The sequence below is a fragment of the Trifolium pratense genome, linkage group LG4 (genome assembly GCF_020283565.1).
Source record: "Trifolium pratense cultivar HEN17-A07 linkage group LG4, ARS_RC_1.1, whole genome shotgun sequence".
In the NCBI taxonomy this organism is placed as follows: Eukaryota; Viridiplantae; Streptophyta; class Magnoliopsida; order Fabales; family Fabaceae; genus Trifolium; species Trifolium pratense.
This window is the reverse complement of record NC_060062.1, coordinates 7,650,241-7,670,964: the sequence shown is the minus strand read 5'-3', so window position 1 is coordinate 7,670,964 and position 20,724 is coordinate 7,650,241. Positions and strand designations below refer to the sequence as shown.

The 20,724-nt window shown below is 33.7% G+C and overlaps 2 protein-coding genes across 2 annotated transcripts; one reads left to right on the top strand and one right to left on the bottom strand.

Moving 5' to 3' along the window:
- The first annotated feature begins 2,136 nt into the window (after window positions 1-2,136).
- LOC123919511 (protein NRT1/ PTR FAMILY 5.6-like) lies at window positions 2,137-6,653 on the top strand. The gene is made up of 4 exons (XM_045971429.1): window positions 2,137-2,381; window positions 4,248-4,465; window positions 4,673-5,220; window positions 5,575-6,653. The coding sequence occupies exons 1-4, from the start codon at window positions 2,240-2,242 to the stop codon at window positions 6,449-6,451; spliced, it is 1,785 nt and encodes a 594-aa protein (XP_045827385.1). The 5' UTR covers window positions 2,137-2,239; the 3' UTR covers window positions 6,452-6,653.
- An 8,914-nt stretch (window positions 6,654-15,567) lies between these two features.
- On the bottom strand, window positions 15,568-20,286 carry LOC123919510 (alpha-copaene synthase-like). Its single transcript, XM_045971427.1, has 7 exons — window positions 20,069-20,286; window positions 19,498-19,777; window positions 18,571-18,955; window positions 18,201-18,419; window positions 17,855-17,996; window positions 17,517-17,762; window positions 15,568-16,021 (listed from the first exon to the last, which is right to left on the bottom strand). Exons 1-7 carry the CDS (start codon window positions 20,195-20,197, stop codon window positions 15,716-15,718), a joined length of 1,707 nt encoding a protein of 568 aa, XP_045827383.1. The 5' UTR covers window positions 20,198-20,286; the 3' UTR covers window positions 15,568-15,715.
- Between the last annotated feature and the right edge of the window lie 438 nt (window positions 20,287-20,724).

Here is a 20,724-nt window from a genome sequence, read left to right as displayed (position 1 = left end):
TCACTTTGAAATTTGAATATAACCTCTACCATAAACTCGTGATCTTATTTCTAACAACGTATATTTAAAAAGAGGAGTCTATGTCGTTCACAATGGATGACTCATTTCCTCAAATAATAAGTTATTATATGATGTAAATTTTAATTTAGTTGAATTGAGAATGATGAATCTCAGGTTGAATTCATATTTAAGTTCTTGACACATATAATTATGTCTTCACTTTTGAAAGTCAATATTTTAATCACGTGTTTCTTGCCTTATGTATTTATCATATAATTAAATTAAAAGAAAAGAAAGAGAATTTCGAAAACTACTTATAATTCTTTGTGAAGTAACAAGATTGTATAACCGTTTATTGAGGTCTTTTCAACGCAACTCTCATATAATTTGGAGTGTCCAAAATGGAACAGTAACGTGGTCCCATAAAAGAAAGTGGGAACAAATACTATGCCATTACAACAATGACGTTTCCTTTGTGTGCAGTACAAAGTTAGGAGCATCTCACTAATTCTCTTCAAGTCTTGTTACCAATGTATAACACATGAATTTTAAGTTGATTAATGAGATAAGTATTTGAGATGATGTGACTTTGAAAATGTGTTTATAAATTGTAAATAATTTTTATTTTATAAACCGATTTAATAAAGATAAGTTACACGCAAATTTTAAACATAAGAGTATCAAATTCTTACAATAAAGTTTGACGAGTGCTATTTGCTACCAGTAAAAACGGGTAAGAAACACATGAATTAGTACAAACCTTACCATTCTCACACACATACATAATATTTTTATTTGTTATTATGTATTTGACAAATATCAGATTAATGTTAGTACTTATATCTCACACATATACAATTATATATAATTACTATTACGTGTTTGGCGAAAAACAGGTAAGGGTGAGTACTTAGGGTCAGTTAAGTGTTCGTGTGTTTCGCTGTCGATTGTCGTACCAATCAACATTCCCCAAAAAGTTTTTCAAGCTAATGAACACTACTATTAAAAATTGAATTAAAAACATAAATTAAAGAAAAAATAAATAAGATTTTTTTTTTTTTGCTTACAATGAGCTGGAGATCGAATCTAGAACCTATAACATACTACATAAATTCTCACCACTAGACCAAACATAGTGGCTTAAATAAATAAGATTTTATTTTGACAAGAAAAAATTAAATAAGAGTTTGTTTTTTACGAAATTAAATAAGAGTGTTCACTATATTTTGCGCCATTAATATAGTGACTAAGAGATATTTTTGTCTTTTTCGTATTTATATTTTCGTCACTATTTCAACAATTTTTACATAGTGTAACATTTATTGCTCATTGTTTGACTATAAAATTATTGCACATAAAATTACATATACAATTTTATATCAGTCGCCAATCTTACCAATATCTCTAATTTTAGTTTTGTTTATCCGTTAGAGAGAGGTAGTTTATGGTTAATTTTGATCCGCAATTATTCATTTTAATTTTTTTGTTTGGTGTTGTTTTACTCCTATGTTGTGCAAATTTGTTTGTTTTGGTTTGTTGTCTTAGTATGATGTTTGTTTTGATTCCTCATTTTGGTATGATATTTGCTTTGTTCATATTTGCACATTTACTTCAATTCAAATCAAATGTAGAATTGTAGATTCAATGACTGTAGCGTCATCATATTGCAGATCCGAAGACATAACTATTCCAGACATTTAAATTTTTTCATATCAAATGTAGATTTTGTCATATTTGTAGATATTTTGGTTGTTTTGATGTTATTAAGTCGGATGTTGTGAGCTTGTTCACAAATCCTTTTTTTTAGCAAACTTGAATATATAATGATATGACTGATGTACTCAACAATTTTGAATAAACCCACTTGGGTTAGTCTAGTGGTATTGGCTTGAGACCTGAGAGTGTAGAATAATGAATATCGTTGTTTTTTACTATTAAAAAAAATCTTATTATAATTTCATGGGTCAAAATTCAAGTTTCACCCGAAATAGTTATAAAATGACTATTATTAATGCTCTTTAATTAATATTAATTTATTCTTCTTTAATTTAAATTAAAAATAATTAAGTGTTAGTCTAGTGGGTGAAGAAGACAAAACCCATTCTCTATATAAGGTGGTGCTAACAAGGTATATTTGTCAATTCAATATCCACATCTATCTTCAATATTCTTAGTTTAGAATACTTCATCTAATTATAGCATAGTATTCTTGCTAGCACTACTTAGCTTGAATTTGAAGATGGAGAAGAATAGAGTCTATGCAAAAACAAGGGAGGTTGATGATGAGATGAAATGGGTTCATGATTCTTCATTTGATCATAAGGGAAGAGTTCCTCTCCGAGCTTCAACCGGTTCTTGGAAAGCCTCTCTCTTCATTATTGGTAAGGATTAACTAATTAATTGCATGTTTTGCCTAATGTTCATGCACAAGTAGTACAATTATATTGTCAAAAAAAAAAAAAAGTAGTACAATTATTATATTTGCTTCTAAAAAAAAATAAAAAAAAAGTAGCCCTATATCTTTTGCTTGCATAACAATTATTTTATTTGTTTGCATATATAGTTATCATTTCTTACTTATTAACTTACCAAGCGCTATGTCTCTGTAAATTGAACTTAGTTGGTAGGGAAATTGCATGTTATATGCGGATTGGGATTGTCCCCGTGGAAATAGCACTGGAGAGTCCAGTGTTGTTATCCACCATTGAATTAATTATTGTAGAATCTGTATAGTAGAACAAAAACAAAATGAATGGTTAGAATTGGACTGCTGGAAAAAATTAGTGGGAGAGGATCTCCTCTCGTTCTCGTTATTATATGCAGAGATGGAGAACCCTGATATTCTGACTTATTCACTTTAAAATGTAAAATTTTAGTCACTGAGCTACAATTGACAAAAAAAAAAAAAATTACCTAGTGCTATAAAAATATGTCCATCATCTTTTTCCATATGTATATACATAATATAATTAGTAAATGACTATTTTCAGCCAAATATGCTCCAAATATTGGTTCAAGTTTTTTAATTAATGAATTTATAAATAAAAAATATTTCATCCAAAATATTACTATAAATGTTTAAGATAAAAATAATTTTGTGAGAAAAATATTATAAATTTTATTAAATAGTTTTTATTTATAAATATTTAAATGTCTAAAAAAACTAGCTTAAATTCATCAAAAAACACTCTAAAAAAATATTCATAAACAAGTCAACGTATGTCGATGTATCAAATGTGAATTAGAATTTTAAATTAAATGTAAGAGTAGAGATTGAATAATATATAAGTGAGTAGATTCATAAACTCGATCAAATATTCTAAGATTTTAAATGAAAATGTAACATCCAAATTCTCTTATGTGATTGCTCTTAATGTGTTGATCAACTCTAACATAGACTCTCAAAAGTACCAACAAATCTTCTTTGAATATATTTACCACCTTTATGCTTTTTTAAACAAATATTTAGCACTTTAAATGCTTAGTTAGGAAAATGTTGGTCATATATTCACATGGCCAACATCTAAAATTGGATATTTTTTTTCTTTTTCATTTTTGGAAAAGCATTCCAAACTAGGTTTAGATCATGAATATAGAATAGAATTAATACCTTTACTTTTGATTTACAAGAATTCGACCTCACTCAGCACTATATATATTTATATATTGTTAGTGTAATTATGCGATTATGAAAAACAAAATTTCAGACATCGCATTTTATATGTGTGAGTCGGAGTTCAAATCCCAGACATCTCATTTATCCATCTTAAGGATGAAATTTCTAACCACTAGACTACCCGACCAAAAAGAAATATATACTATTAGGTGAATTTCTCTTCTTTTTTTGGAACATTATTAGGTGAGTTTCCTTTTTAAGAAATCCCACTTTTACCTAGTGCGAGTAATAATGGGAGTAAGCTTAGCATATAAGCACTGGCTATACATTTAACATATTTATTTATGTTAGTGGTATAAATCATTGATTTATTAAGTATATGCTTCAATTCTATACAAAGATTAAGTGTAACTAAGTCATTACAGTATTTTTCACACTCTCCACCAGTAATGGGATTGTGGCCAAGGTCACTAAACTAGTTGGGAGGCCTAATACTTAAATATTAGGCCGATGTAAATTAATTCCTCCCTATATGCGTGCGCGAAACAAAATTATGAGCTAATTAATACCTTACAAAAATGTAATCTATTTATCAAACAACTGATAATTAATTTTTACCTTTGATTTACAGCAATTGAGTTTAGTGAGAGGCTTAGCTACTTTGGAATAGCAACTAGCTTGGTGATTTACCTGACAAAGGTTATGCATCAAGACCTTAAGACAGCAGTTAGGAATGTGAACTATTGGTCTGGAGTCACCACTTTGATGCCACTTTTGGGAGGATTCTTAGCTGATTCTTACTTGGGCCGCTACACCACTGTCATTGGATCATGCATTATTTATCTCATGGTAATCTCAATCACCACTAAGGTTTTTTCTCACTTACTGGGGGCTTAAACCGCCACTAAGTTATTAAGGGCCAAAAACTGCCATTAAATTATTGTATAAAACTCTAACAAGATCATTGCATAGTATAATTATCCTTATTGATTTGAGTATTTCATATATTTATTAACATTGATAACACTTTTTTTTTTGTTGGGAAAAAAAAAACAGGGTTTGGTCCTACTTACACTATCATGGTTCTTACCAAGTTTAAAGCCATGTAACCATGCTAATACATGCATTGAACCAAAGAAGATTCATGAAGTATTCTTCTTCCTAGCAATATATTTAATATCAATAGGAACAGGAGGACATAAACCATCTTTAGAGAGTTTTGGAGCTGATCAATTTGATGATAATCATATTGAAGAAAGAAGACAAAAAATGTCCTTTTTCAACTGGTGGAATTGTGGACTTTGTAGTGGACTCATTCTTGGTGTCACATTAATTGTTTATGTACAAGATCATGTGAATTGGGGTGTTGCTGATATTATTCTCACCTGTGTTATGGCTTTTTCATTGGTTATTTTTGTGATTGGAAGGAAAATTTATCGTTATAGGATTCCAAATGGAAGCCCTTTGACTCCAATGTTGCAAGTTGTTGTGGCTGCAATTTCTAAAAGAAAGCTTCCTTATCCCTCTAATCCAAGTCAATTATATGAAGTTTCAAAGTTTGAGGGTAATAATGGAAGATTTTTAGCCCACACCAAGAATCTCAAGTAAGTATTGCTTGAATGTTTTTTTTTAATTATTTTTACTAATACTTTTTTATAAGTCGTTCTACTAAACCATGTCTCAAACGATTGAATCAACAATTAGGGATCTCACCAGTTCAATCTTTAATCCAACTTTTAAAACATTGTTACATACGGCAATTTAAAATACATTATGTGGTTCAATTGTGGTTGCAACTTGCGACCACTTTTGACCACATGTTCTTCGTAATATCTTATACCATAATACGACAAAAAAAGCTGATTTAAAATCTATGTGTACCACAATTTTAAAAAGCTAAATTTGATTCTATATATAAAATAATTAAAAATTAATTGATGGTACATTTTCTTTTTCAGATTTTTTGACAAGGCAGCAATTGTTGAAAATGAAGAAAATTACTTAGCAAAGGAACAAAGTCCTTGGAAACTAGCAACAGTAACAAAAGTTGAAGAAATGAAGCTTATGATCAACATGATCCCAATTTGGATATTTACTTTACCATTTGGAATGTGTGCTGCACAAACATCAACTTTCTTCATCAAACAAGGTCATATAATGGATAGAAAAATAGGAAACGGTTTTGAGATTCCATCAGCTTCAATTTACACTATTTCGGCTATCGGTATGATATTTTCTGTGGCATTTTACGACAAAATCCTCGTACCGGTATTAAGAAAAATAAGCGGAAACGAAAGAGGAATGAACATTCTTCAAAGAATTGGTGTTGGAATGGTTTTTTCAATTTTTACAATGATAGTAGCTGCTTTGGTAGAGAGAAAAAGGCTTCAAGTTGTTGAAATGAATCCATCAACCGGTTCACTTTCAATGAGTGTTTTTTGGTTAGCGCCGCAATTTCTAATTATTGGTTTTGGCGACGGTTTTACACTTGTTGGTTTACAAGAATATTTCTATGATCAAGTTCCTGATTCATTGAGAAGCTTTGGAATTGGACTTTATCTTAGTGTGATTGGAGCTGCAAATTTACTATGTAGTTTGTTGATAACAATTATTGATCATGTGACAAGTAAATTTGGAAAAAGTTGGTTTGGTGAAGATTTGAATAGTAGTAGTTTGGATAAATTTTATTGGCTATTGGCAGCTATAACCACATTAAACATGTTTATGTTTGTGTTTTTTGCTCAAAGGTATACTTATAAGAATGTTCAAAGTGTTGTTGTGGCTGATTGTTATGATGGGAAAAGTGATGATGGTGGAGCAGGGAGAATGGTGTGAATTATTATTTAGTTCTATTTTCTTGAATACTAAAATTTCATGAAATTATATATATATGTTTGTATGTACTATCAAAGTCATATACTTTGTAAATTTGGTTTTTAATTGTGTGTTAGTTACTTTGGTGTGAGTTTTAATGAATAATAATCATAGAATATTATTGATTGCTTATTCAATCCAAGAATTTCTCAGCTTATTTCTTTATGAATTATATATTTTTTTAATACAAATAATATTATAATAAACAAAAAGAATAAGAGAAAATTCAAAACACAAAAGAGTACCGGAAGTACACATTGCCAATACCTAACAACCTCTAAAATCCATACACAACTCTACAAGAAGGCACACCAAAAATTAAATATTTCTAACCTACTGATGGATAATTTTCGCAAGTGAACGAATTACCACGTAGTAATAAAAATATCGATCCACAGGGATTGTGTGATTAAACGAGTCTAATAGTGTTCATAAACATGATGCAAAGAATACACATAAATTGGGGGTATGTTGAGTGATGAATTGTTAGAAAACGTGCTTTGATATAATGGAAAAGCGAGGTAGAATCATCGGAATCACCTAGTCTATAGCTAAACCACATGCAATCTACTAAATCATAGGAATTTACTCAAGTGTTCACAACTAGATCAACAAATTAGTGAATCGCAATCTCTTGTCAAAATCCACTCTATTCGTTGTCGATACTTCCCCGATCTCTCGGGCGGAAGCTACCTACAACGAATGATATGAAAGCGCGTCGATCGTTCGCTACACTCTATGCCTCAATCTCTCGATCGGAAACACTCGAGTGCTCAATGCAATTCAGTTCAGAAATTAAATCAATACTCTCGCACGTGACTTAACTCGAAATCATTACAACACTAATGAAGGATCATAAAGCATTAAGAGACGAATTGCATTAAGTAAACACTGTTACAGAGTAAATTCTTACAATTAAGCAGATTACATGAGATTCATCTACATCCTAAGCTATCCTAGATCCTACCTCCACAAGGGATTTAGCTCCTCATGTTGCTTCGTTCGCGTCCTCGCTTCAACTTCATGGCTTGAGAATCCATGCTATTGATGTGCTTGGAGCTATCCTCTGGAGTCTTGAATCCCAATCTTGAAGTTTCCAAACCCAGAATGTAGATCAAATTTGCAGAATTTTCCAACCACGTAACAGAATTATGCAGAAACCATATATACTGAACGCAACCACGCCGCGCGCCAGATATATCACGCCGCGCGTGGTTGCAGATCCATCAACTACGCCGCGCGTGATAACGGTATCACGCGGCGCGTGATCAAGTTAGAGAGCAATCCTCTTTTTGAATCAAGGCTTTACGCCGCGCGTGGTCAGTTATCACGCCGCGCGTGATCAGAGTAAAAAAATCAGCTCCCTGTGATCTCCATCACGCGGCGCGTGATGGGCTACGCCCCCAGCGTAGTGAAAATCATCCATTTCCTGCAATTTTTCCTGTTTTCTTGCAAAACAAGTAATCAAGCTTATGATTAGATTTCTCTTATATTTATTGCTAAAAACCTACTAAAATGCATCTAATGTTGCTAAAATAGGCATGGATTAGAGAGTGTGACGATCCGTCATCACAACCCCAAACTTAAACCTTTTCTTGTCCTCAAGGAAACAACTTTTACCTCAAGCTTTTGTGTCAAGACCTTGGCATTTTCCTTAAATTCACTCGAATCATACATACGTGAGAATCACCTGATGATCAATGATCCACCTGCAAACAATGCTCAAATGCACAATCGTTCCCGCAAGACATTTTCAAGTAGTTCACACTTTTCGACCAAGGCTCCATGATTTCATCACACTACTCACATGCACTCTCCAGTTTTTGGTACTTCACTCAAATCAACACATCAATGCAAGTCAACAATAATTTTGCAAGTAATCTAAGAATTCATTCGGTTCACTTTGTGCACACACATTAGAGGTCTTTTAGGGTTATAACGTGGCTTGGCTAGGGTGGATGGTGACATTTTGGATAAGTAGTAGAAAAACTTGGAGTTAGATCCCCCTATTAGTCAAAGAACATTTTCAGAAACCAACCCTTATTCTTTTGAAACATAGTGGACTAGAGAACATTTTTAAATCATCAACACAGTTTTGCAATTCTTATGAATTCAAGGCTATCACTTCTTTTAGTACTTCTTTTCTATTTGTTTTTTTTTTCACATTCATCTCTTTTTTCATTTTTTCATTTTTTTTTTCTTCATCATATCTTTCTCTAAAGCCTTGAATCTTTGAACAATTATCAAATTTTTTTTTTTCAAAAAACTTTTTGTAAGTTCTCTAGTACCCTCACCCCAAACTTTATTTGTTGCTAATTCCAAAGAGCAACCCCAAACTTAGTGGTGAGCAATGCGCATCAACCACTAATTAGGTGCCTAACCTCCAAGAAAGTCATTCCTTTTTTCTTCAAAATGTTCTTAAGGTTGTGCAAAATAACATTTTCTTTTTCAGCTCAAAATGGTTAAGCAAAGGATAGTTATATGTAAGGGTGGATAGAAAGGCTCAAAGGTACCAAGGAACATGCCTCGTGTGTGCTACAAAAGTACCAATCAAATAAAAAGACGACAAGCAAAATCGAGAGACAATACATGAGTGGATATCACACATAGAAGAAAAAGGAGTGTTTGGCTCAATACCTCTCGGTTGGGTCGAATCAAAGAACCGGTCAAAAAGTGTGCGTTCCTTTCCTTTGCCTCTTGATCACATGAGTGCAACAAGCTATTGCACTGCAGGCTTCACATATCACACACGGAGAAAATCAAGCAATTGATACTCAAGTAACAAGAAGGAACATGCCAAAATATTGAAACAAACTCTAAAAGTAAAAACCATTCCACAATCAAACAAGTCAAAGTTCAAATTCAAAGGTTAAAATACTACAATCCAGCCAAATCCAAGCAACATCAAATTATTATTACAAACCAACGAAAGTAAAATAGACGAAAGTAAAAAGTAGAGATAGAGTAGTAGTGTAGCAGCAGGGATTAGAGAGCAGAGGACCCCTGTTACGCCGCGCGTAGTACCAATTGTAACGGTCAAGAACTTCTTTCAAAAAGGCCACGCCGCGCGTGATGACCATCACGCGGCGCGTATTCACTAGTCAGAGACTCCATCTTTCTCCAGGCTTCACGCAGCGCGTGATACGCTCCCCCGCCGCGCGTGATACATTCTGAAAACTCCTTCTTCTGTGTTGAAGGATCACGCCGCGCGTGAGTGTACTGCGCCCCCGGCGTAGTAGAGCTCTGTTTTGCCCTGTTCTGCTTCCGTCCTTGCTTCTGCTGCACACCTACCTACATACTTCAAAAACAAAACAAACTAAATCATTAGAACCCGTTGGGTTGCCTCCCAACCAGCGCTTGTTTAACGTCCCGATGCTTGACGTTCCATGCCCCTAAGGGTTAAGGAAAAGTAGTGCCACCATGTGGCAAGTAGTGTGCATTCCAAGGTAACTTAAGGGCATCTTTAACCATGTGATCATAAACCTGAATTCTAAAGCACTGTGGGTCTCCATCATCACATGTCATCTTATCAAAGACATTGAATGTAACCTGCTGATCATCGGTCCTTAGCATGAGTTCCCCCATCTCTACATCGATTAGGGCACGGCTAATTGCTAGGAAGGGTCTACCAAGGAGTAAAGGCTCCCACTCCCTAGTTTCTTCTATGTCCAAAACCACAAAATCTGCGGGAAACACAAATTCAGCAACTCTAACCAACACATCATGGAGAATACCTTCCGGATGCACAATCGATCTATCCGCCAAAGAGAGACTCATCTTTGTCGGCTTTGCTACCGCTCCCGGTATCTTCTTCATCATTGATAACGGCATCAGATTAATGCTAGCACCCAAATCGCACAAAGCCTTTTCAATAGTGAGATTTCCAATAGAGCATGTAATTGTAAAGCTCCCCGGATCTTTCTTTTTCTGAGGTAGCTTCCTTTGGATGAGGGCGCTGCACTCTTCCGTCATACTTACCATTTCATCATCTAGCGGTTTTCTTTTCTTTGTAAGCAGCTCCTTCAAAAACTTTGCATAACTTGGCATTTGCTCCAATGCCTCAACCAACGGTATAGCCATCTCAAGCTTGTTCAACACCTTCATGAACTTCTTGAACTCCTTCTCTCGCTCAAGATTCTTTACTTTCTTTCTCCTAGGAAAAGGCATCCTAGCATATGGCGATTCATCAACTCCCTTACCTTTTTCAACCTTCTTGCTCTCTTTTTCTTTTATCTCCCTCTGTTTTTCAACTTCTTCTTCCTCATCCTCACTAATCTCCACTTCCTTAGACATATTTTCATTTCCCACATCTTTCTCATGTCTCTCATTTTCAACTACAACCTCTTGCTTATTTTCAACCTCTCCCTCAATGACCTTCTTCTTCAAAGGCTTCTCCACGGCTGGCCTTTCCGGTATCTCTCTATTCCTCAAAGTGATTCCATTGCAAGTTTCATTTTTAGGATTATCATGAGTGTTTCCACCGAAACCTCCTTGGTTTTGCAACATTGAAAACTGTCTTGACAGCTGACCCATTTGCACCTCAAGATTCTTTATAGAAGCTTCATGATTCTTGTTAGAGGTTGCTTGACTCGATTTCATCGCTTCAAAGTTGCTTTGGGTCATGAGCATGAACTGATTTAGAGTCTCTTCCATCCTTGATGGAGGCCTTTGCTGCTGTTGCGGTGCACCTTGACCTTGCATACCGTTCCCCCACCCGGAACCGTTATTGTTGTTGTACGGCTTCCGGAAATTGGCTAAGTAGCGAGCCTCCTCTGAACCTTCCGGGAAGCATCCGCCATTTGGGTGGTCCTGCAAACAAAAATCACAGCGCACATTGTCAACCTTACCTATTGGAGAAGATTGAACTTGTGGATTGGACAGCAGCTTCATCATTGCTTCCATTTGGCTCGTCATTAGCTTTTGTTGTGCTAATAGGGCTGTTTGAGTATCCAATTCCTACACTCCGCCTTTCTTTTTAGCTCCTCTATCATTAGTAGCTCTATACTCGTTTTGAGCCATGCTTTCCACCAATTCTCCTGCTTCAGTTTCGTCACGGTTCTTCAACGAACCACCGGCTAATGCGTCAAGTATCATTCGCGTTTGCGCCCTCAAGCCTTGGGTAAACATTTGCATCTGATTGTGGCCATCGAAACCGTGATTCGGACACCTTTTAAGACAAACTTTGAACCTCTCCCAAGCATCATACAACGTCTCCCCATCCGCTTGCTCGAAGTTGCTAATTTCAGCCCTTCTTTCTAGAAACTTGTGAATGGGAAAGTAACGATCTAAGAACTTCCACTCCAGCTGTCTCCAAGTCTCAATCGTTCCGGCGGGTATCGTATCCAACCAATCTTTAGCACGGCCGGTGAGAGAATGCTTGAATAACCTCAGTCTTTTGTCCGATTCGCTCACCCCCGGTGGATCGGTATAGTCGCAAGCTTCATAGAAGTGAGACAAGTGTAAGTTCGGGCATTGAGCTTCCGATCCTGAATAAGGATTCTCTTTTAGGGCGGAGAGGACCGTGTTCTTGATGTCAAATAAGACAGGATTCGCCGGCTGAAAGCCTTGATTTGCCAACGCGTCGTTGTCTCTTCTCCCATAATCGCCAAGAGTACGTCTTTGTGGTTGAGGAACCGGTGGAACCTGCTCTTCTTCCATTGTGGCTGAAATTTGTCCTTGACAGTCCGGTGTGCCACCTAGCAAAGCTTGTTCTCTTGAAGCTTGAGCTTCCCTTGTTGCCTTCCGAATTGCGCGAGCTGTCTTTTCAATTTCGGGATCGAACTGTAGCTCAACGGGACCTGTCCTCCGCATGCACAAGGAAACACACAAGTAGAACGCTCCGGTAGAAAAATATAAAACAGAAAAATAAAGAAAACACGGAAAATATGAACACTATCGCCTTGTCGAATCAATCACAATCCCCGGCAACGGCGCCAAAAACTTGATGGATAATTTTCGCAAGTGAACGAATTACCACGTAGTAATAAAAATATCGATCCACAGGGATTGTGTGATTAAACGAGTCTAATAGTGTTCATAAACATGATGCAAAGAATACACATAAATTGGGGGTATGTTGAGTGATGAATTGTTAGAAAACGTGCTTTGATATAATGGAAAAGCGAGGTAGAATCATCGGAATCACCTAGTCTATAGCTAAATCACATGCAATCTACTAAATCATAGGAATTTACTCAAGTGTTCACAACTAGATCAACAAATTAGTGAATCGCAATCTCTTGTCAAAATCCACTATATTCGTTGTCGATACTTCCCCGATCTCTTGGGCGGAAGCTACCTACAACGAATGATATGAAAGCGCGTCGATCGTTCGCTACACTCTATGCCTCAATCTCTCGACCGGAAACACTCGAGTGCTCAATGCAATTCAGTTAAGAAATTAAATCAATACTCTCGCACGTGACTTAACTCGAAATCATTACAACACTAATGAAGGATCATAAAGCATTAAGAGACGAATTGCATTAAGTAAACACTGTTACAGAGTAAATTCTTACAATTAAGCAGATTACATGAGATTCATCTACATCCTAAGCTATCCTAGATCCTACCTCCACAAGGGATTTAGCTCCTCATGTTGCTTCGTTCGCGTCCTCGCTTCAACTTCATGGCTTGAGAATCCATGCTATTGATGTGCTTGGAGCTATCCTCTGGAGTCTTGAATCCCAATCTTGAAGTTTCCAAACCCAGAATGTAGATCAAATTTGCAGAATTTTCCAACCACGTAACAGAATTATGCAGAAACCATATATACTGAACGCAACCACGCCGCGCGCCAGATCTATCACGCCGCGCGTGGTTGCAGATCCATCAACTACGCCGCGCGTGATAACGGTATCACGCGGCGCGTGATCAAGTCAGAGAGCAATCCTCTTTTTGAATCAAGGCTTTACGCCGCGCGTGGTCAGGTATCACGCCGCGCGTGATCAGAGTAAAAAAATCAGCTCCCTGTGATCTCCATCACGCGGCGCGTGATGGGCTACGCCCCCAGCGTAGTGAAAATCATCCATTTCCTGCAATTTTTCCTGTTTTCTTGCAAAACAAGTAATCAAGCTTATGATTAGATTTCTCTTATATTTATTGCTAAAAACCTACTAAAATGCATCTAATGTTGCTAAAATAGGCATGGATTAGAGAGTGTGACGATCCGTCATCACCTACCATCACAAGAAGATCCAAGAACCCCTCAGAAAGGGACAGGAACAACAAAATAAAATTAAATATATCAATGAATTATATGTAATATATGAAAAGAAAATTATGGATATTATCGTTTTAAAAAGTCCAACATAGGGGTACGCATACATTGTATTGTCAGATCACAACAAAAAATTCTCAGTTATTAGGCAAAGAACCGAGCAATAATAAAGCATGCAGCTCATCATCTAGCTTAATATTAGTAGCTGTCAACCGATTCACACTGTTCTGAAACACACTCATATGCTCTACCATTGACTCATCGTCTTTGTACTTCATGTTAACCAGCTTTCGAATCAAACATGTTTTATTCTGTATATTCTTCCGTTCATACAATTCTTTCAATTTATTCCACATTGTATGAGCATTCGATTCAGCTTCAACATGAGGATACACACTTAAATCAAGTCATTGCCTGATAATAGCGATTGTCTTTCTATTCATCTTCTTTCAATTAGTATCTGAAGTATCCTTCGATCTAGCAGTTTCACCCTTGATGGGATCATACAAATCTTTGGTGTATAACAAATCTTCCATGAGAGTCTTCCAAAGTGTGTAATTGGAAGCGTTAAGCTTAATCATATTCGGCTCTAAATTTATCTCCATTTAAAATTGCACAAAACAAATCAACCAAGGTCTAGATACCACTTTGTTGGGGAAAACTACTAAATAATATCTTTAAAATGTGGAATTAACTCTCCCAACCACATGTGCAATTAAATGAGCAACTAGAAAATTCCAATAGCAGAGAAAAATAATAACAACAGCGAAATAAATATCTCGGACACCAGAATTTTACATGGAAAATCCCAAGAGAATAAAAAATCACGGGCACAAGCCAGATAAATCTTTTAGTATAAATCAATAATTGATACACAAATAGTCTTTTAAAAAATACTAGGAACACTAATAATCATCATTTAAGGTGAAATCATACAACACAACTTCCACATGAGTGGGTAAATTAACACAACCTAGAGAAGCATTTAAACAACTAGTAAAAACTAGCTAGGTATATAGAAACCATTACTAAAATTGTAACTCAAACAAAGCAACTGGCTACATATGTGGAGAAATATTTGTATGGTCTTGGTTACTATTTAGTCACACACATAACAAAACATACATATTATTTAATTATTTTTTTCTTAATTATGTGAGTGTGATCAAATTGAGACGAAATGGTACATGCAAGTATTTCTCATATATGTGTTGCGCTACTGTTTCTCACAAACACATATATGTGTTTTACAAATTAAGGAATAAAGAATCTCTTCTTTTTCTTCACGTGGGCCAAGCCCAATGGATACAAGCACACACACTCTTTTTATTTCCTTGACCAAAAAAAAAAACACTCTTTTTATTTCTTTTTCTTATATTTTTTTAGAAAAAATTTTAGTATTTAAGCAATGTAAAAACTAACAACACTTCAAACAATTCTCTCTGCTCCGCCATCATCACTTTTCCCATCATAACAATCAGCCACAACAACACTTTGAACAATCTTATAAGTATACCTTTGAGCAAAAAACACAAACACAAACATGTTCAATGTGGTTATAGCTGCCAATAGCCAATAAAATTTATCCAAATTACTGCTATTCAAATCTCCACCAAACCAACTTTTCCCATATTTATTTGTCACATGATAATAATTGTTGTCAACAAACTACTTAGTAAATTTGCAGCTCCAATCACACTAAGGTAAAGTCCCCAATTCCAAAGCTTCTCAATGAATCAGGAACTTGGTCATAGAAATATTCTTGTAAACCAAAAATCGTGACAGAAAATAATTAAGAGATCAAAATTTGATGATGATGATCATAGAACAACTATATATGTACATAAAAACTACGTAATAGTGGGAAGAAAACTTATATTTTAAATTGTGGCAGTATACCATTTTGTGGTACCAATACAATAATAAAAACGATTAACAATTAAGCAAAAAACATGGATGTATAAACAAGTAAAATAAGCCACTTGTTATAATTGTTTTTGCTTCTTCTACCCACATTTCTCGATGCTTATAGGATCGAGAATCAGTTTAACAATGTAGTCTTTGAGTAGTTCTGCATTTGTGTATTTATCCGCATAGTCTACGTACATAAATCCACATCCTCGTGCAAAATTAATAATAGTTTCAAGCACTGGATTTGGGATAGAGTTTAAGTTTAGGCACTCTTCATTCATAATCATCCAATAATTTTCAATGTCTTTGAAAATGAGTTTATAAGCCTCTTGTTGTGACATGTCATACTGGTTCATGCAACATTCAACTGAAGAAGCAACATGCACTCTTTGCTGCTCAAACTATAAATATAAAGCAAAAGTTTCGTTAGATACTCCTCAATTTCATAATAAGTGTAAAAAAGGTTTGCGCGATACTCTTCTATTATATTATAACCAATTCAACTTTCATACTTTGTTTTTCTTTAGATTCCCAATTTTGAGGCCATAATAAGTGTATGTATGTGGTAGTTCATCCCACAGGTCGCTCCTATGAGAATATATTAGTATGTGTTTGCTTCGGCGTTCAATTTTCAATTTTTACGTTTGGTATGGTAGTTCATCCCAAATTTACTTAAGATGTTGTCATGTGTCCAAAGTAAGGACAATTGGTGTCTAAAAATTTGATAACTAAACTAAAAGTACACAACTAACCAAGCCGTCTGAGCCATATGAGATTTTGTGAGTGGGAATGAAAGGTATCATTGAGATTTGACCAAGCCATCTAAGCCAACCACAAAAAAGACTCTTTCAAGTTACAAATGAACCATATGATAGTAACATCGCTGGTTTTGACTCTTTTTCCTTCTTCAAATTTCGGTTCCCAATGTATGACACCAAATTTGAAATTCAATTTTTTTTCATCTCTTCACTTATTCAAAATTCTTGTTTTTATTTAGAAAAGTTTAAAAAAAATATATAGAAGTATCAGTTGCATAATTTTATATCATTTGAGGAATATATATATATATATATATATATATATATATATATATATATATATATATATTGCATAAATATTACATGATATTATAAGGAAAATTGTTAGAAATGTTTGACGATCAAAGCAGTCTCGCAATTGGAAATGCTCTTAATAAGAGCAAATATTCATAAAATTTGGATTAAATTTTTTTTCTTAATAAAAATATTTGGATTAACTCTATCCGAATTATTTTTTTGTCTACCGATTACAATTTCACCTTTTTTAAAGTAAATAAATAGGCGTACTAAAATTCAAACTCTGGTCTATGCATAAAACTAATAAGATGAGTGATGTCTAGAGACTAAGTTGAATTAACTCATCTCAGCAATAATATTTGGAAGGCTAAAGGTGAAATTAATTCCATGATTAAAAAAAAATTAATCTGTTTGTTACAGATTAAAAAAATAGTGATTTTGATGTAAAATAATTTAGAGATTAGTTTTTAGAGATTTTTAGAACAGTTGAATTGACTTTGTGTTTGTTTATTATAATAAAAATCACTGTTTTTAAATAAAATAATCTTTAGTTTGTTTGGATACAACTTATAAAAGTGTTTTTTTTAATTACAAATAATTTTCATATTTTAACATTTTTTTTCTCTCTTCTCTAAAAAAAATCTGTTATTTTATAAGCTACTCTTATTAGCTTCTCATTTTTAGCTGTTTTCTAATTATTTTTAACTTCTGATTATTTTAAAAATCTATAATAAACAGAAGCAAAAAAATTAAAAGTGATTATTTTTATAAAAAAAAAAAGATTTTTTTCTAAAATAAGCTATAACAAACAAACTCAATTAAATATGATCAATTATACTACCTTATGCGAGGCTATGTCATCTGCGATTTTGGCAATAGTTGATGTAGCACTGATGATTTTTGGATTGCTGAAAATCCAATCAAGCAACTCTTTGTTTGAAAATTCTCCAAGCCCAACAAAAGATAATAGTAAAAGTGGGAATGCAGAAGACTTAATTCCATTAGCCTTGTATTCATCATATGTTGGAATATATCCTTCATTGCACCATTTTGCTTCAACCAAGTAGGATTTTGCCAATTTATAAAACTAATAAAAGAAAAAATATATTTATCATAAAATTATTTGAAAGATGAAAATAATCATGAGCATGGGATTAGTTATGAAATTTGGAAGCCTACATCTTCTTTAATATACTCCAATAGTAAAGTTGATTTTCTATTCTCCACAATTGTCCTCTCATATTCACCCCATAGTTCTAAAATTGTATTAAATACAACTTTCATGCTCTCTGGAAGGGATTGAATAAGACTAATATCCCATCTGAAAATTCGCAAAGGAAAAAAAATGATTATATAACAACTAAAAGGAAAGTATATATACAAAATGATTATTAAACAAAAAAAAAAAAAACCATGTGGTTTAATTAGGACAGGGCAAGATGCAATGCAACACGAGTTATTATTTTTTTAATTGTGAAAAGATATTATAAAATATTTGAATATCTTTTTTGGATTGAAATCAAACCTTTGAATGGCATGTGTAAAAAGTTCAAGTTCTTCAACCGTGGCAAAGGCATCATAAGTATCATCTAAAATAGAAACACATTTTGTCAATTTTGTCCCTAACTTTCTTGCGGTGCTATTTCTAGGCTCATAGGACAAAACCAATTGCCAAAAGTAAGCCTCAACAACTCTATCCCTTGCGTAAGGGACTTTTGTCTCGATGTCTGTTTTTTTCCACCACCTGCCTCAACAACTTCTATTTTGTAACAATCTCTTAAAATTATTCTCTAAATTAGTGAGCATCAAAATCAATTTTTTCATAACCTTAACAAACAGGTCTTAGTAAACTCATGAAAAGGTATAAAATATTTTAGAGTCTTTGTGATACTTACTTGGTGATACTCCCGAGTTCTTTTTGGTACATTTTCTGCATCTTATTGAAATCTAATTTTGCAAAATTCAAAAGAACTTTATTGTGAGAAAGTTCTTCACTTAAAGAAGAAATGTAAAACATTGTTTCCAACCTACGAACTCCCTTGTGAAGAGGTGTCTTTAAGCAGCGACGTATTTGTGTGACAAGAAAAGGACTAATCAATTGATCATTGGTGATGATCAAGGAATTAAGATGAGTGTATGTGAAATCAAGTGCTTCATCTAATATAACTTCACCATTAATCCTTAATTGTGTAGCTTCATACAAGCTCCATATTCCTTGTACATCTTTGGATAGCTTTTCATTGAAGTTTTTTTTATTGCTTTTGAATTCTTCAAATATCTCTGTCGATCAATTCAACAACAAAATTAATATTATAGTAGCCTTATTATGATATATTATCGTGATTTTTAGGAATATAAGCTCATAATATTGATTAAGTAATGGCCACTAATTATACAGCACAAAAAGTCTCACAATTATACATCATAGCTAGGGTTGAGCATTTGTCAGTTTCGGTTAGATTTTAGGATTGAAAATAATCAAATCGTTTAAAACCGCAACCATTTAATTTGGGCCAAATTTACCTCTTTAGTTTGTTCGAGTGGCGGGTAAAACAACTCGGTTATTATTGGTTACATTGATTTTCTTTTTTGATATGCTTATTAAGTGTCCTGAAAGTCCGGTCTAGCAAGACCCTATATTTATATAACCAATTAAATTGATTTTAAAAATTAAAAATTAAAATAAAAAAAAAAATTGTGGCTAAAATGATCTTTTGAGTTTTGACCCAAGATCTTGCTTCTTTACACACCTGTGCAAATTTGTGCAATAATCTCTTTGAAACAAAACAAAAAATATGCTTGAAGATTCTCTTTATACTTACCAGATGAAATGTGATGTCCTTTTTGCCTAAGCAAACGAAATGCTAGTGCAAGAAATGGAAGACCACCTTCTTTTGTGCTCATATCTTTATTATTAGTAAAAAATTTGTAGATTTGTTCTAATGCTTCATCAATTTCACTTTCAAAATGATAAGATATTCCCAAACGCTGCAATGAGTCTATCAAGTTTAGTTGTTGTCCCATATCATTCTTGGAAGATAGAAAAATATTTTTCACTTCTTTTAGCATTTGTTCTTGTTGCTTAACGGCATTGATGATTTCCTGCAATTAATTATTACAAGGAATGAGGTATTTATAGAGCATATGAAAAATATTTTGGCAAATGTTAGTAGGTGTTTCAGGAGATAAGAAATTAATTGTAGAAATATATTTTTGAAAGTTGTGTGTATGATCAACCTCTTAAAAATTTAGGGGGAAATGGATTAGGTGCCGTCCATTTTTTGGTACAGTTATTTTATAGCTGTTTTATCATGATCGTACGGTTTAAACAAATACAGTGAATAAATACATATAGTTATAAATGGATTAAAACAAACTAATTAATATCATTACCATTGATTGAGATTGAGAATCATATTGAAGAAAAAAATCTCCCCAAACACTAGGACGAAAATTTATATTTGGTCGCTTGATGTATGGGACTTCATGTTGGCTTGAATTAACTGGTTGAGAAGTTGACATGCTCTGAGATTCTATTTTGTGATGATCGATGGTATAATAAACTATAAAACTTGGATAGTAGTTTTTGTGAGCATAAGCGATTAGTTTAGCACTATAAATACTACTTTCTGGCGGTTCATTAAGTGTGTTTGTTAAAGGAAAAGAGATACCCTCACGTCTCAACCTTACCAAAAAAGGAAATACCCTCAACAAATAAAAAACATCATGTTTAAATATGTATTTTTTAGTTTTTTGTGAATAAAAATTTGTAAATAATTCATTTTATGTTAAAAAGTTCTAAATTTTTGTGGGAATGGTTCATATAGTATTATAAACATGAATACAAATTATAACAGTTGGGTAAAACTGAATTGATTTGTTAAAGGTTATCCCATACTGAACTAATATAAAGATTTGGTTTTTGTGGTTCCAACCCAAAATTACCTTTATAGAAAACCTAATTGTATTTTTTCAAATTAAACTTCTTCTTTGTGACCAGGATAGTTTTAATTAATAATAGTGTTATTTATATCATGATTTGTAGGTGT